General features: G+C 31.8%; 1 protein-coding gene across 1 annotated transcript; it reads left to right on the top strand.

The window, feature by feature from the left end:
• Nucleotides 1-1123: 1123 nt before the first annotated feature.
• LOC114578901 lies at nt 1124-2698 on the top strand. The gene is made up of 2 exons (XM_028692471.1): nt 1124-1303; nt 1610-2698. The coding sequence occupies exons 1-2, from the start codon at nt 1124-1126 to the stop codon at nt 2696-2698; spliced, it is 1269 nt and encodes a 422-aa protein (XP_028548304.1).
• Nucleotides 2699-14424: the final 11726 nt, after the last annotated feature.

Raw genomic sequence — 14424 nt, 5'->3', positions numbered from 1 at the left:
CATTAAAGGATTTTATTAAGAAGAGCAAGTGGTCCAATGCCTCCTTTCTCTGTAGTAGAATTAAGGAGGTTCAGCAATTGCATGGCTTTTATCTTGAACATATTCAGAAGGATCCCTTAAACATTAATCTTAATGTTGCATTGAAAGATATTAACAACTCTTTGGATTCTCTCCAAAAGGCTTAGAGTGATTGGGTGATTCAAAGGGCCAAAGCTAACTGGCTTTCTAAAGGGGAAGATGATCTGGGCTTCCTTTATGCTAGAATTTCTTCTAGAAAAGCTTATAACAAAATTAGGGAGCTTCAAACTGATGAGGGCTCTTTTTCCAACATTTCTGACATTGCCAATGCTGCCATTCAACACTTTAAAAACCTCTACAATACCCCAAAGCCTGATAACTCTCAAACCATTCCCATTCCTATTGGTGCCACTATTCCCCCTTCTCATATTGCTCCCCTTATTGCTCCGGTTACTGATTCTGAGATTAAGGAGGTGGTCTTTGCTGGCTCTACTTCTAAGGCCCCAGGACCTGATGGAATCACCTTTGAATTTTATAAGCACACCTGGGATATTATTGGGGATCAGGTGTGTAAAGCTATTAAAGGTTTTTTTGTCACGGGTGTTCTTCCTAAATGTGCCAAAGCCACTGCCATTGCCCTCATCCCTAAAGGAACTCATGCTTCAAACATCTCCGATTACCGCCCCATCTCTCTTTGCAATGTCTTTTATAAGATCATTGCCAAAATTATTGCTAATAGGATGAGAGATGTCATGCCTTTCATTATCCATAAGAGTCAAGTTGGCTTTATTAAGGATAGAATCTCTACTGAAAATGTTATCCTGGCTGGAGAGATTCTTAATGGTTTTAATGCTGCTAATGCTAGGGAGAAATTTTTCTGTGCTAAATTGGATATCAAGAAAGCTTTCGATACTGTTTCTCGTGATTTCCTTATATCACGGCTTATTCTAAAGGCTTTCCTCCACTTTTTGTGAAATGGATTAAGGGGTGCATTGAAGATGTGTTCTTTTCGGTTTGCATCAATGGTTCTTTGGAGGGGTTTTTTCACTCTACTTCTGGCTTGAGACAAGGGTGCCCATTATCTCCTCTCCTTTTCTCCGTGGTTATGGATGCCTTCTCTTGTGGGATTGATGTCAGTAATTTTGAAGTGATCTCTTGTGGAAATACTTCGGTGAAGCACCTACTTTATGCAGATGACATTCTGGTGTTTGGAAAGGCCTCTATTTCTAATGCTGACATGCTTAATGAGGCTCTTTCCATTTTTGCTGATCATTCGGGCTTGAAGGTTAACAATGCAAAATGTTCTATTATGTTCTCTTATAACACTTCTCAAGCCAGGTCCATTACTTCCCTGCTCGGGTTCTCGCATTTTGAGAATTCTTTTACATATCTTGGCCTACCCATTTCCACTAAAAACCTTAAAAATACTCACTTCCAACCACTTCTGAGTAAGCTTGCTTCTCTACTTGCTGGTTGGAAAGTCAAATTCTTGTCTTTTGCAGGTAGAATTCAATTTCTTAAGTTTACCATCTTCAACACTATCGCTTATTGGATAAGAGGCTCCATTTTACCAAAATTAATTTCCAAGCAGATTGATAAACTTTGTTCTAAGTTTCTTTTCCATGGTTCGGTGGCTGCTAAGAAACTACATCTGGTTTCTTGGAAGAAAACCAGCACCCCTAAGTGTTGTGGTGGCCTTGGCCTACCATCCATTAACTCACTGCAGTTTGCTCATGGGGTCTCTTTTTTATGGAGATATTATAATTTTGACACTATTGTTGGGGATTGGCTTAGAGCTAAGTATTCTTCCCCATATAAGCCTTTGCTTGTGAGAGCCTCTAAATTCTGGAAATTTATCTCATCCACTGCCTCCAAGGTCAAAGGAGACTTGGCCTTTCATGTCTCATCCATTAACTGCAATTTGTCTATGCTATGGGACCCTTGGTGTGCTGGTTTTGCTGTTTCTGAACTGTCTCAAGGACACTTGCTGAATAATTATACTGTGAAGGAATTTATTTCTGATGGGAGATGGTCTTTTTCTAATTGGTCTGCTTTCCCTCTTTTGAATCGTATTACTTATGTTCCTATTTTGAATGGACCGATCCATGCTGTTACGTGGATTGGCTCCTCTAATCCGGTTTTTAAGACCTTTTACATGAAATTTTATTCTGACTTAGAAACGGTTCATTGGTACAAATTTGTGTGGCACAAGAATACAGCTTTAAGGCATTCCGCTTATGTGTGGCTGACCCTTCTTGATGGTTTAAAAACTGCAGATATACTTGCTAAAAGGAATATTGTTATTAATCCGGTTTGCCCATTATGCCGGAAGGAGGCGGAAAGTATTGTACATTGTTTTTTTCAATGTGCCCATACTTTTGCTGTGATCTCTTCTCTTATTCCCCTGTTCCGGAACTTTTTGCTGCCTCCCACCCTTCTCCAGCTTTTTGATTTCATTGATGGGAATAGGAGGCTTCACAACTTTGAGAAGGAGTTCTGTTACTTTGTTATTTGTTGCACTGTCTATTATCTTTGGAGGGATAGAAACACTTTGAGATTTACTGCTTCTAAGAATACGGTTCAGGATTCTATTAGGAGGATTATTCATGCTATCAAAGTTAAGACCTTCAATTGGAAGAGAATTGAGTTGCTTAAAGTGGCCTTTCCCAGCTGTTTTTAGGCCTGCGGCTTTCGATTGGCTCTCTTGGATTTTTTATATTTCTGATATTTTTGAGGGGAATTTGCTCCCCTTATGCCGGACGATGATGTGCAGGGCTAACATTGCCGGGTTGCCTCGTTTTGTTCTCTGCCTTTGGATGGCCAAGTCAGATCTTCTTTATGGAGGTTGCCGCACGTGGTGCTTATTCTTGGTATGGTTTTGGTTGTGTGACAACCAGGGAATTCTGGTTCCCTTGGAAGGTCTGGATTTGCTTTTCTACTGGCTGGTTTACTTCTTTCAGATAAGCGCTTTATTGATTCTTACCTGGCAACCAAGGTTTGAGTGGTAATATTTTGCTGAGCTGATGCATGATGCTATTGGCTGCTTTGTTTTGCCCCTTTTTCCTGAGTCCGCGCTTTTTTGCCCAGCTTTTCTCTTAGCTGGTTTTGCTTAGTTTACTCTTTGTATTGTTTTGGGTTTTCTTTTCTCTTCTTCCAGTTCTTTTTCCTGGAAGGGAGCCCTCTTGTAATCCTTTGTTTTTAATATACGGGCTATGCCCCAAAATTCACCCAAAAAAAAAAAATATAAAATTTTACCTAATTATAATATGATGGAATTAAAAGTTGATAGATTATTATTAAATCAATACAATTAGGTAAATATAATAATTTTAATGTCCAATTAAAATATTTTGACATATTTTTTCATATTATTCTCCTTAAAAAATTAAAATTAAAAACTTCTTAGAATAAAAAAATTAAATTAATCCCCACCAATTTTTCGCATGTCCTAATCCAAGTCTTAAAAATACTCTAAAATTATAGTAAATAGTGTGTAATAAACTAATGAAAAATTTATATACTTATATATGCCCTCCTCACTCGTTTATCCATCCACTGCTGGTCCTCTTGATACTTGTGAGTGTGATTGTGTAACTCAACTGCAATGGATTGTATTCTCTATAAAACATCTCCTTTTGTAATATACTTATGTTAACATGTATAACCAAAGAAATTATTAAAATATGTTAAACCTCTTATCAATCATCATCTGTGCTCAGTGTTTGGAACTAAGCCCTAGTATGGAGGGAGCTATCCAGGCCCCCAATGTTAGATAAATATTCTGTCTGCTCTAATCCATCCTCTTTGTATGATTTGTGCTGACCCAAGTACTACTGAGCTCAACCCATCACACTCTCCAATCCAAAGCGATCGCTCGCCTGTCCTTATCGTATGAACATGTCTAGCAGTAGAGTTGCTTCGTATTTCTCAAAATTTATTCTAATTTGAGTACCATGCTTAAGCAACCAATAGAAATATCGTTGTATATAACAAATTAAAAAAAAAAAATCTTTTTTGTTAGCTAAATAAAATATGGACATATGTTAACAATATTGTAATTTACTAACCTCAAACTTTCTGAACCACATGTCGCACACTTTCTTCAGGATTTTCTTCGAAGAGACATATGGAGCACCAAACCTACTATGTATGATATTATATATCTTATTTGTGAGCTTCTTTGATTAATAAAACTTGCATAAATTATTTAGGTGAAAAATATTATTTCTTAACTATATGCATAATATAAAACATACACATTTATGTATGCATCACCCTTGGGTTGAATCAGTATGCGCTCATCTATAGTTGATGCGTCAGTTTGCATGGAAGGTCTAGTTGTAGAGGGCTGAGAGGGTGTTGTGTAGTAAAATGGAGGAACATGCATGGGTAGGGATAAGTAGTAGGTGTTGACCTCATTATTCAAGGTCAATTTTCTCAGAATCAACTCTAGCACTAAGTCTTCGTAGTCTAGTATAGATGTTATTCCTTTAGGACTCCCCTTAGGTGGATACCTAGTGACGTAGCATCGACTCGACTTTCCAACTCGACCTCATGATATGATCCAAAATAAACTCGAATAAACTTGTCTCAAACCCATTACTTTATATTTAACTTTACGAAGTAAATTGACATGAAACAAAATCAAATTAACTCGAGTCGAGTCAATTTAAATAGCCCCGATTAACCCGAATTCATGTTATCAAAGATAGAGAATATTTTATATGAAAAATCTAGTGAATGATAAAATATTGGCTTTGCATTTAATTCAATCAATCATTTTGTGAGGTGTTGTAATAAGTTTTATTTCATGGTTTGAAGTGGTATATGTTTTCTTCACAAGAGAAAGTTTAGTGATAGTAAGAGGTTTCAATCCTTCTAGATACGCCATCTTATTTGATGAACCCTATCTATTTTGGCATTTATGAAAGCATTCTAACAATGAAATGTGGTATTAACATCGATCTTTAGCCAATGATATTGCATTCATTGTTCTATTTTGGTATTATATTTATGAACTCAATGTGCACAGTGTTGAACTTTTTTTTTATGATGAATTATGTAATGATGAAGTATTCTCTTGGGGAGTTTATAGGTTCAATTATGCTCTAATAATTTATAATTAGTAACAGATTTGAAGAGCCCTCGTGCCTACCAGTGTTTTGATAATGTATAGAATATGTGTTTTAAAAAAAAAAAACAAAAGGGAATTGTATGTATTTTGGAAAATAAGAAAGATGTGCGTGTGTTGGAAAGTAAAATATGTTAGAAAGCAAGATGAAATGAGTGCATGATTCGGAAAGTTGATGTGTGTTTCTTTGGAAAAATGAAAAGTGTATGGTTAAAAGAAAAGTGTAGAGTGTGATTTTGGAAAGCGTGAAGTGTGTAATTGTGAAAAGTAAAATGTTTGTTTTGTGAAAATATGTGTGTTGAAGGTGGAAATCGTGTGTTGGAAAGGTGAAATTGTTATGTGAAAGATAATGTGTATTGTATGCATCTTTTGGAAAGTGAAAGGATTGGATTGAGAAGTGACTTGTGTGTGTATAAGTTGAAAGATAGTGTGTATCTCATTTGAAAAATTTTGGGAAGTAAAGTATTGTTTATATTGAAAGTTGAGATGTGTTAAAAGTGCTTTGAAAGATGAAAGGTGGAGTGTATATGTGTATATAAAAGTATTTTGTGCGTGAGTGAAGTGTACATGAGTTGAAAAAGTGAAATTAAAGTGTGTGTGTGTGTGTGTGTGTATGTTGGAAAGTGAAATAATTTACATGTATTGAAAGGAGGAATGTCTAAATGTATAATAGTGAAGTGTATGGAGTGTTGAAGTGAATTGTGTGTGTGTGTATATGTTTTAAGGGAGAATTTGTGTGTGTTAAATGGTGCATTGAATATTGAAGTGTATAAAGTATTTTGAAAAGGAAAAGTGTTTTGAAAAGCGTTTGTGTTAAAAGAGAAATATTTTAAAAAGTGATTGTGTTGGAAAATGGGATGTTTTGAAAAGTGCCTGTATTGAAAGCGAATTGTGAGATTTTGGAAAGATGAAAGGTGTATGTTTTGAAAAATGAATTGTGTTTTTCTTTGGAAGGTGACGTGTGTAAGTGTTAAAAGTAAAGTGCGTAATTTTGTGAGAAAGGTGTATGTTGGAAAACAAAGAATGGTAAAAAGTTGTTTGAATTAAGTTGTGTGTGTGTGGAAAAATGATTTGTTTTGGAGGGTGGCATGCGTATTTCTTGAAAGGTAAAGTGTGTGAAAATGAAAAGAAAGGGTTGAATTGTGAGAAATAAAGTGTGTGTATGTAAATTTTTTTTTTAAAGTGGGTGATTGTTGAAGATTGAGGTGTTTTGAGAGATAAGGTGTGAGTGTTGGAGAGTGGTTTAGTTAGGTGTTCATTAAAAAATAAAAGTGTTGAAAATCAATGCCTCTCTCTCTACCCCTCTTTTTCTCCCCCTTTCTTGTGCCTAGGGATAAATGTTGGAAAAGTATAAAGTATGCTTTCAAAAAGGAAAAGTTCTAAAATCAAAGTCAACAAATCAGTGTTCAAGCCTTAAGAAAGGTAAATTTTTTATAGAAAATTTTAATTAATTCATTATTAATTATTAAATGTGCTTCTAATACATGTTTTCTCTTCTTTATCTGCATGAATTGCAATGAATAGTACCGGTCTAGTGAACAGAAGGATAAGGGACTAAAGGCGTCAGTCGCCTCCATCCAACCGGGTGGAGTTGCTACGGGTGGAACCACCGGGTCGTAACCCTTGGTGACTATATATATTCTAAAACTTAAAAAGCCCCTAGGAGGCCCTTGATGTGGTTTGTGCGAACCCTTCCCCTTTAGGTCCCTGTAGTAACTTCAATTTTATTAGGATTATTTTTATTTTATTTTAGATCCTTAAACCCCTTTACACATGCGCAATGTCCTAAGGGTGAGCAATAATAAACTTTTTCATCCCATATAACATTAGTGATATTTAATGATAAAAATTAAGGACGGAGTCTTAGAAAACTTAGACTTATGAAGCATACATATTTTATGGTAGAAACACATAACATAGAAAATTTAATGACACCTTATTTTAGAATGAATATTAATATCCTTAACCTAAATACAATCAACTCTAAATAATAATCAAATAATCATTAAAATTCTCTCTTAAGAATTAAACAATAATTTTGACCAATATAAACTAAACTTATAAAAATAATAAATAACATATATTTGTTTAATAAAAGTAAATCAATCCTTAAATTAAAAATAAAATACATATATAATCGAATATTAAAATCACAAATAGAATTAACATAATAAATTATATCCAATCAATTAGAAAATTTAACCAATAACCGACTTAGGATATATTCAAACTACACAGCCTAGTACAACATACACTTAGGTTTATTTGTTTGGACAACTAACTCTAGCTTCAGGTTAGGCCGGTGTTTACTTTCCTACTGGTGTGTAATAGACTTCCTCGATTTTCACTTCATGTTATTTATGATTGATGTGAGTATTTATTTATTTAACTATTCTCTGTGATATGATTTGATTGATGATTAGATTACCCATAGGTTAGGACCAATCTGGTTATTCATAGAATTTTCTGTAGGTGGTCACACTCGTGTAGGATAATAAAAGGGGGGCTAATTAATTAATAATTATATAAATACTACAGGTGCTTCAATTGGTTAGCCCTCAAATAAAAAAGAGTGTGGCCAAATATGGTTGGTGAATTCAATATTAATGTGGCCAAATATGGTTGGTGAATTCAATATTAATTTGAATTCAATATTAATTTTTATTATAAATGCTTAGGATAACCGTACAGGTGGTCTAGATTTTCTTTTTCTTTTTGAGATGTAAATAAAATATAAATGTAATTAAATAAATTCAAATGCTATGAAAGTGATTTAGAAATGAGATATCACATCTAACCTCAAATCCAAAGAAAAGAGAAGTGTTCTCTTTTATTTGGAAAGCTAGGTTATGATGATTCTAATATCCAAAGGGAAAAGAAAATACCCCTTTGGGGATGAGTTTTTTTTTCATTTGGATATCCAGGCTTGACGGATCTAAGGAGCTCATAGAAGAAGAAAAGACAAACTAAGGAGATGACAGAAAGAAGACGAAGAAATGAAGATAAGAAAAAAGTATATCCCATTTTAAAATCACTTGCGTTAGTCTTAGGATTAGAATCCAGATTTGTTATTAGTGGTGCCCAGCCACTTAACTTTTTGGTAAATTTTAGGTGTAAATAAAATGGCTTTTGTTATATGGACATTATACATTATATTCTGGATAATTTAATTTGATTATTTACATTATTTATGCAGTAGAATTATTTATCTATATAGGTTTCCTTGCATGCCGTGTTTTATTTTAGCCTGAATATGATGGGAGTTTTGGGTAAGGTTATGATAAAATTTTTATACTTAAAATCATAATAAAATTTTTAGGCTCACATAGTAACTCTAACGATCTAAGAAGTAAGCTCGGGACCACTGAGAGTTAGCATAAGCATATTATTATCTTATCTTTCTTATTAGGCGCCTCCCTGCCTGCGAGTTATGACAGACCACCTAGCCTATGAGGGTGCAATTCTATTAAAGAGGATATTGTACAATCTCTAGGAAAAAAATCTATTTTCTAAGCCTAATTTTAAAATGCTTCATATTCATTTTATACATTCAAGTCAATCAGTATGCATTGCATTAGATACAAATAAAAGAGTCTAAAATGTTAATTATATTTTATTTTTAGGCATTATTCACCCTACATAAGTTGAGGGGCCAATTAGGATCTGTCTTAGATATTAAACCTCAATTTCTTAAAACTTAAGCAATGTCTCTACCTATCTTTCATAAAGAGACTCAACACATCGTTTAAAAGCGCCTATGTGGTTAGCTGGTTCCACAATTTAGACCGGGGTAAGTTTAGATTTGCACTTCAGTAGTTAGGTTCAGATAACTACTTTGTAATGCCCAAATTAGATTAAGGTTCTGAGGCAAATTAATTTTTTTTAAATCTTTAGTCATCACCATCTGGGAATATAATCCTAAATTTCTAATAAAATGTCAACTTAAACATAAAAACTTTTCTCTTAAAATATAAAGCCCAATATAGGATAGACTGAGGTTGCCTCTAAGCTTCTCAGATTCCGGCACCTCCTACTTTTCCTCCTTTGACTCGTTAATAACTGTTCAACATTGAGCTTTTTCCTTGAAAAATTCTTATTTTTGTTCCTTGTCTTTTACTTTGTAGTCAAAGAGTATGAAATTGCTACTTTAATTGAGAGTTTTCTTAGGAGCATCATTCCTAGGAGGTAATTAACTATTTGGGCTTGCCCTTATAGGGATTTGAGAACCTCAGATTAAAATAAACCTTATTTTATTCCTATAAAATATGAGAAAAATATTTGGTAATACAAATATCTTTTTTTAAAAAAACCATTTCTAATTTTAAATATACTTGTACAATATTATTATTATCTTTCGGGTAATATAATATTCTATTTATTATATTCAACTTTAAAAATAATGAATTTTAGGAAACTCATTATTGTTTTTAGATGTCTTGAAGAATATTATGTTTATCTTTTGAGATGATATAATATTCTTCTTGTCATATCTAATCAAAAGAGTGGATTAAATTTTCAAAAAATCCTATTTCTATTTTTAAACATATTTTTATAAAATTTCATGTTCATCTTTTGAGATGATATATTATTCTTTGAATGGTGTTTGATCATAGAAATATTATTTTTCAAAATCTTATTTTGATATTGAATATATTATAGAATACAATTATATATATAAACATACAGGAAATAAGTAGTAACTGCTGCTATATTATAAGTAAAAAATATGTGTATACTACTACTATGTTATAGCAAAAAAGAACAAATGCATGTATACTAACATGTAGTACAAAAATTACTAGGTGATTCACATTTATCTACTAACTATTAATCACTTGGTGATTCACTACTAACATCTTCAATATTTTTCACAATGTCTAAGTCTATTTCCTCTTATTACAACTCGATCTCAGTAGCTATAATTTGATCATCAACATCATTAGCAAGTTTATTAAAGTTTGGCATACACTCTTTTAGATGTGTTGTTGGTATTGATGTAATATTCTCAATGACTCCCTGAGGTTTAGTCTAGATAACAACAAGTTAATCTTGTTTACCATGTAGTCTACTTGGAAAGTTAGTAAAGAAAACTTAGGTAGTCTGGTTAGCAATGATAAATGGGTCATATTTTTCATTTCTACCTCGCTTTACTTCTGTAATACTATAAAGTGGATGCACCCTTGTTTTTCTATTTTGTATTGGATCATACCAATCATAATGAAAAAGATACAAGTTATTCTCTTTAGTAGGATATTTCAAGCGTAGTTCTTTATAGTCTTCTTAAATTTATTTAAATACCTGAATAAAATATGGTTTTGAATTAATAACTTACTAATAGTATTTATTATGTTATATTTGCATAAAATTATCTATAAAAAAGATACATCCATTGATATTGAACAGGTCCACCAACTCTGACCTCATATAATAAATACATGGGCAGATGCTCCATTGAGTCAAAAAATCCTAGAAGACATATCTTCTCAAACTTATAGAAAATGAAAAGAATGTTATGCTAAATATGGACCAAAGCTTCTTCGTTAAATCATGATGAGCATTAGTCATTGAAAAAGAATTATGACTTTTCAATCCAAATAACTTCCCCGATCTCATATCAATAAATCTACTAGGGTTGGAAGCAGATCCATCAAGTAGCTTTAGGCTCTGCACCCACTCACAAACTGCTCACCTCTACTCTAAAGTGAAGATGAATAGAGCTTTTGGCTTTAAAAGTTTATCATTTTCACCTTCCTTCAACTAAATGATTTTACTCCTATAAATATCCTTCAAGTCCATCCTAGCTTTTACGTTATCTTTAGATTTTCCCTTGTTGTCCATTATTGTATTGAATATATTCTAAAAAATATTATTCTTTATATGCATCACATCTAAATTATGTTTGATTAAGTTTGTTCTCCAACATGACAAAGACTATAAAATGCTCTTCTTTACCCAATTGTGAGTCTTTGTAAATAACTAATGATGGAGATCAATTATCATGAGTATGAAATTTACTCTGTCAAATATTTCCTCACTTCTTAACCTTAGTGGAGGCTATATCATCCCCATTTTATTTTTAATAAAAACATCCTTATTTTTCTTGAATGGATGATTTGCAGGTAAGAGAAAACGATGAAAGTCAAACAAAGTATTTTTTTCCCATGCTTTAAAGTGAAAGATTTAATATTTTTCATGCAATATGGTCATACAAAAACTAGAGTGATGGCTTTTATTTTAAGACTTCATAATGTAACAATATATCCGAATGTCACATATTGGAAATGATGAAATGTTTGAGGAATATTCCATTCTCATCGTTTATTATTTGTTAATATTATATTTGAGTTTTAGAGAATTTTGCATGTCTATATTTATTCAATCAAGAACCTCAAACAAAGGGAGATTTTATTTGCATGGATGACTAAGTATTTGATGGAGGGGGGTTCTAAGGTTGAAGGAAGATGTTTAATGAGGGCTAAGATTCGGGAATGAGTTTGGAAGGTGACGGAGGAGCCCAAAATTGAGAGCTTATAGGTCTTATGGGTTAAGAGGGTTGTAAAATTGAGCGATGGGCTTTTTTAGTTATGTATAAGAGGTAGGAGAAATATATAAGTGATTTCTTATAAATGTTTGAGAGATGTAAGAAGGTAGATATAAAATAAAGAAAGATCTTTGTTTATAAAATTCTTACACTTTTAGAAGCATCACAACACACATAAAAATTCAAATTTCATACCAGGGAAGAGAGTTAGCTGGTAGTTCCAAGTGGTGGAGCTGGAGGGTGACATGAGGTTTTATTTTATGGGGTTGATGGTTGTTGGACCCTCATGCATGTGAATTGGCTTCCACTAAACATCCATTTGCATGGGAGCTGAATTAAGCATGTGTTCATTCACTTGGAATGATCAATAGTATGATATTCATATTATAGAAATGTCCAACAAATGGAGAACATACCTTTCAGGTTGTTTGCACATGTATGGTTTATGATATCCTAATTAACTTTAACCATTAAAGAAATTCAAATATTATAATTAACTAGCCACTATGAATTAATATTAATTATTCAATTTGCCAATATTCATAATACACATGATAATATTCTTAAAAAGAATAAATTGAGTAACAAAATGTGGTTTGGAGTGCCACTAGTGACATTGCATCATTTTTTTTTCTCAACAAGTATCACACATCAAAATAAATGGGGAACTTTGAGTTTATATGCTCCATAATGCACAAATTGGAGAAATATGTCTTTTATTTTATTTCTCAGGAAATATGCACAAAAGTTTATTTTGGACCACAATACTCTCACTTTTGACTTTAAATTACTTATTTTAAGTCAATTGTGACCAACATTGATTCAAATAAGCGTCAAATAAAATTTGAATAAGGTTAAGATCATATGAGATAAAAAAATTTGATTCATAATTGAACATTATTTAAACCTTAATAAAATAATAATTGACCTTCCCAAAAAGTTTTTTTGATCAAAGTTAAAACATGGTTCAAACAACTTTTTAAAAGACATTCTTCAAAAACTTTATTAAATAGTTAAAACTTATTCAAACACTTAGTTGACCTTAGTCATTTGCTAGTTTTAGGTTAATCACAAATTAGGGTAACATCTTGAATGAATGTTTTAAGACCGAAGCATCTAATGGAACCACTATCACTTGCATTCTATACATCTACATTATCACATATTTTACATGTGGAATGTCCATTTCATCAGCTACACTAATGATATATGGTAAACTTACTGATATTGCATCAGTTTCATTTGCACAACCTAAAAATCTTCTCAAGAGTAATAGCCACACATATGGGAGACTAATGTTTAAGGGATAAGGATATCCCATCTAAGAAAGCTCAATTAAAGAAATTGATGGTGCTTAATCAAAGCGTTAAATCACCTCTAGCTATAAATTATATGCACTCTTATCAACCTCTATCACTTTCTATATAAGATCAATGAGATCGCTAAAGAAAAGATTTCTCTATGCTATCAATTATTTAGTTATTATTTTTTAATTTCCAACTAGTTTTTATGCCATCTTTTCATTTTTTTTCAAATAAAATAAAAATGCTAGTGCTTGATTTACCTATTTAAAGAACATTATTAGTATAAAACTTCACTATTCTTTGAATCAGATTCTATCTTGTATCAAATCATATTCAATCATATTTGAAATTAAATCGAACAATGATCAAATATATTCAATCTACAATCAAATAATATAACTTCATCGCAATTTAAATATAGTTTGATCATGAATTGAACTATATTTGAATATGTTTGAAAATCAAATGAATGATGAAAATATGATGATAAAAAACACTCAATCAAGATATGATTGTACCATATTCATAGTTTGTTGAAACTTCTACCTATTTAAGATGTCACCATATATTATTATTAAATACCATTCTAATTCGGTTTGAGTAATGATCAGACAACACCATACATTATTGTAGCATATTCATAGTCTTTGACACATTTGAATTATGTTCGATCATAGTTCAAACAAGATCCGAATATAGATCATGCATATATTTTAATAAATACTAAAATAAACTCTTTTCTCTACCTATGTATTATATTTGCGTTAAAAAGATCAAATCAACTAAATATAATGGAAATATACAATAAACAGTACTCGTGCATGTTAAGTCATGGAAGAAAGAAGTATTATGCATCTCATTGTTACGGTTCCTCCACTACGATGAAATCTTGATGAAGGTACAATAAAAACAATAATGGAGAAAGTTGAAGTTGCAAGGCCGTGAAATCATCAGTGAGATATAAAAGATAGCATGAAGTGCTTTATAGACGTTTTGATATAAAATTGCTATTGTGGCATATTTATCTAAGAACTGAAATATCACATATATTTCTCTATTTTTAAGAATTTCAAGTCACATAAACTCAAAATTCTCAATTAAATTATAATTAAAATTGGAAAACATGTTTGAAATAAAGAAGAAGAAATTAGATAAAAAAAAGATGAATGGTTTGAAAAGGAAGCCTTCAAAGAAAATACAAAATAAAAATTAATATCATTGTTTATCTTTTTAGTTTTTTGCTGTCAAAATTTTTTACATTATGGTCAATTTTTTGAGTCAATAAATTCATGCATAAAAATAGTACTTGAAATGAAAGAAATAATAAAAAGGAAAAAAAATTCAATTGATTTTTATAATTAAAAATGTGTAAGTATTAATTTAAAACTTTTTTATTAATTTTTTATTATTTATAATTTTCAAAAACCGAG

This window comes from Dendrobium catenatum, unplaced genomic scaffold (genome assembly GCF_001605985.2).
Source record: "Dendrobium catenatum unplaced genomic scaffold, ASM160598v2 original_scaffold_210612, whole genome shotgun sequence".
Classification (NCBI taxonomy): Eukaryota; Viridiplantae; Streptophyta; class Magnoliopsida; order Asparagales; family Orchidaceae; genus Dendrobium; species Dendrobium catenatum.
The sequence above is the reverse complement of the archived record's forward strand: the minus strand, read 5'-3'. Positions and strand labels throughout refer to the sequence as shown.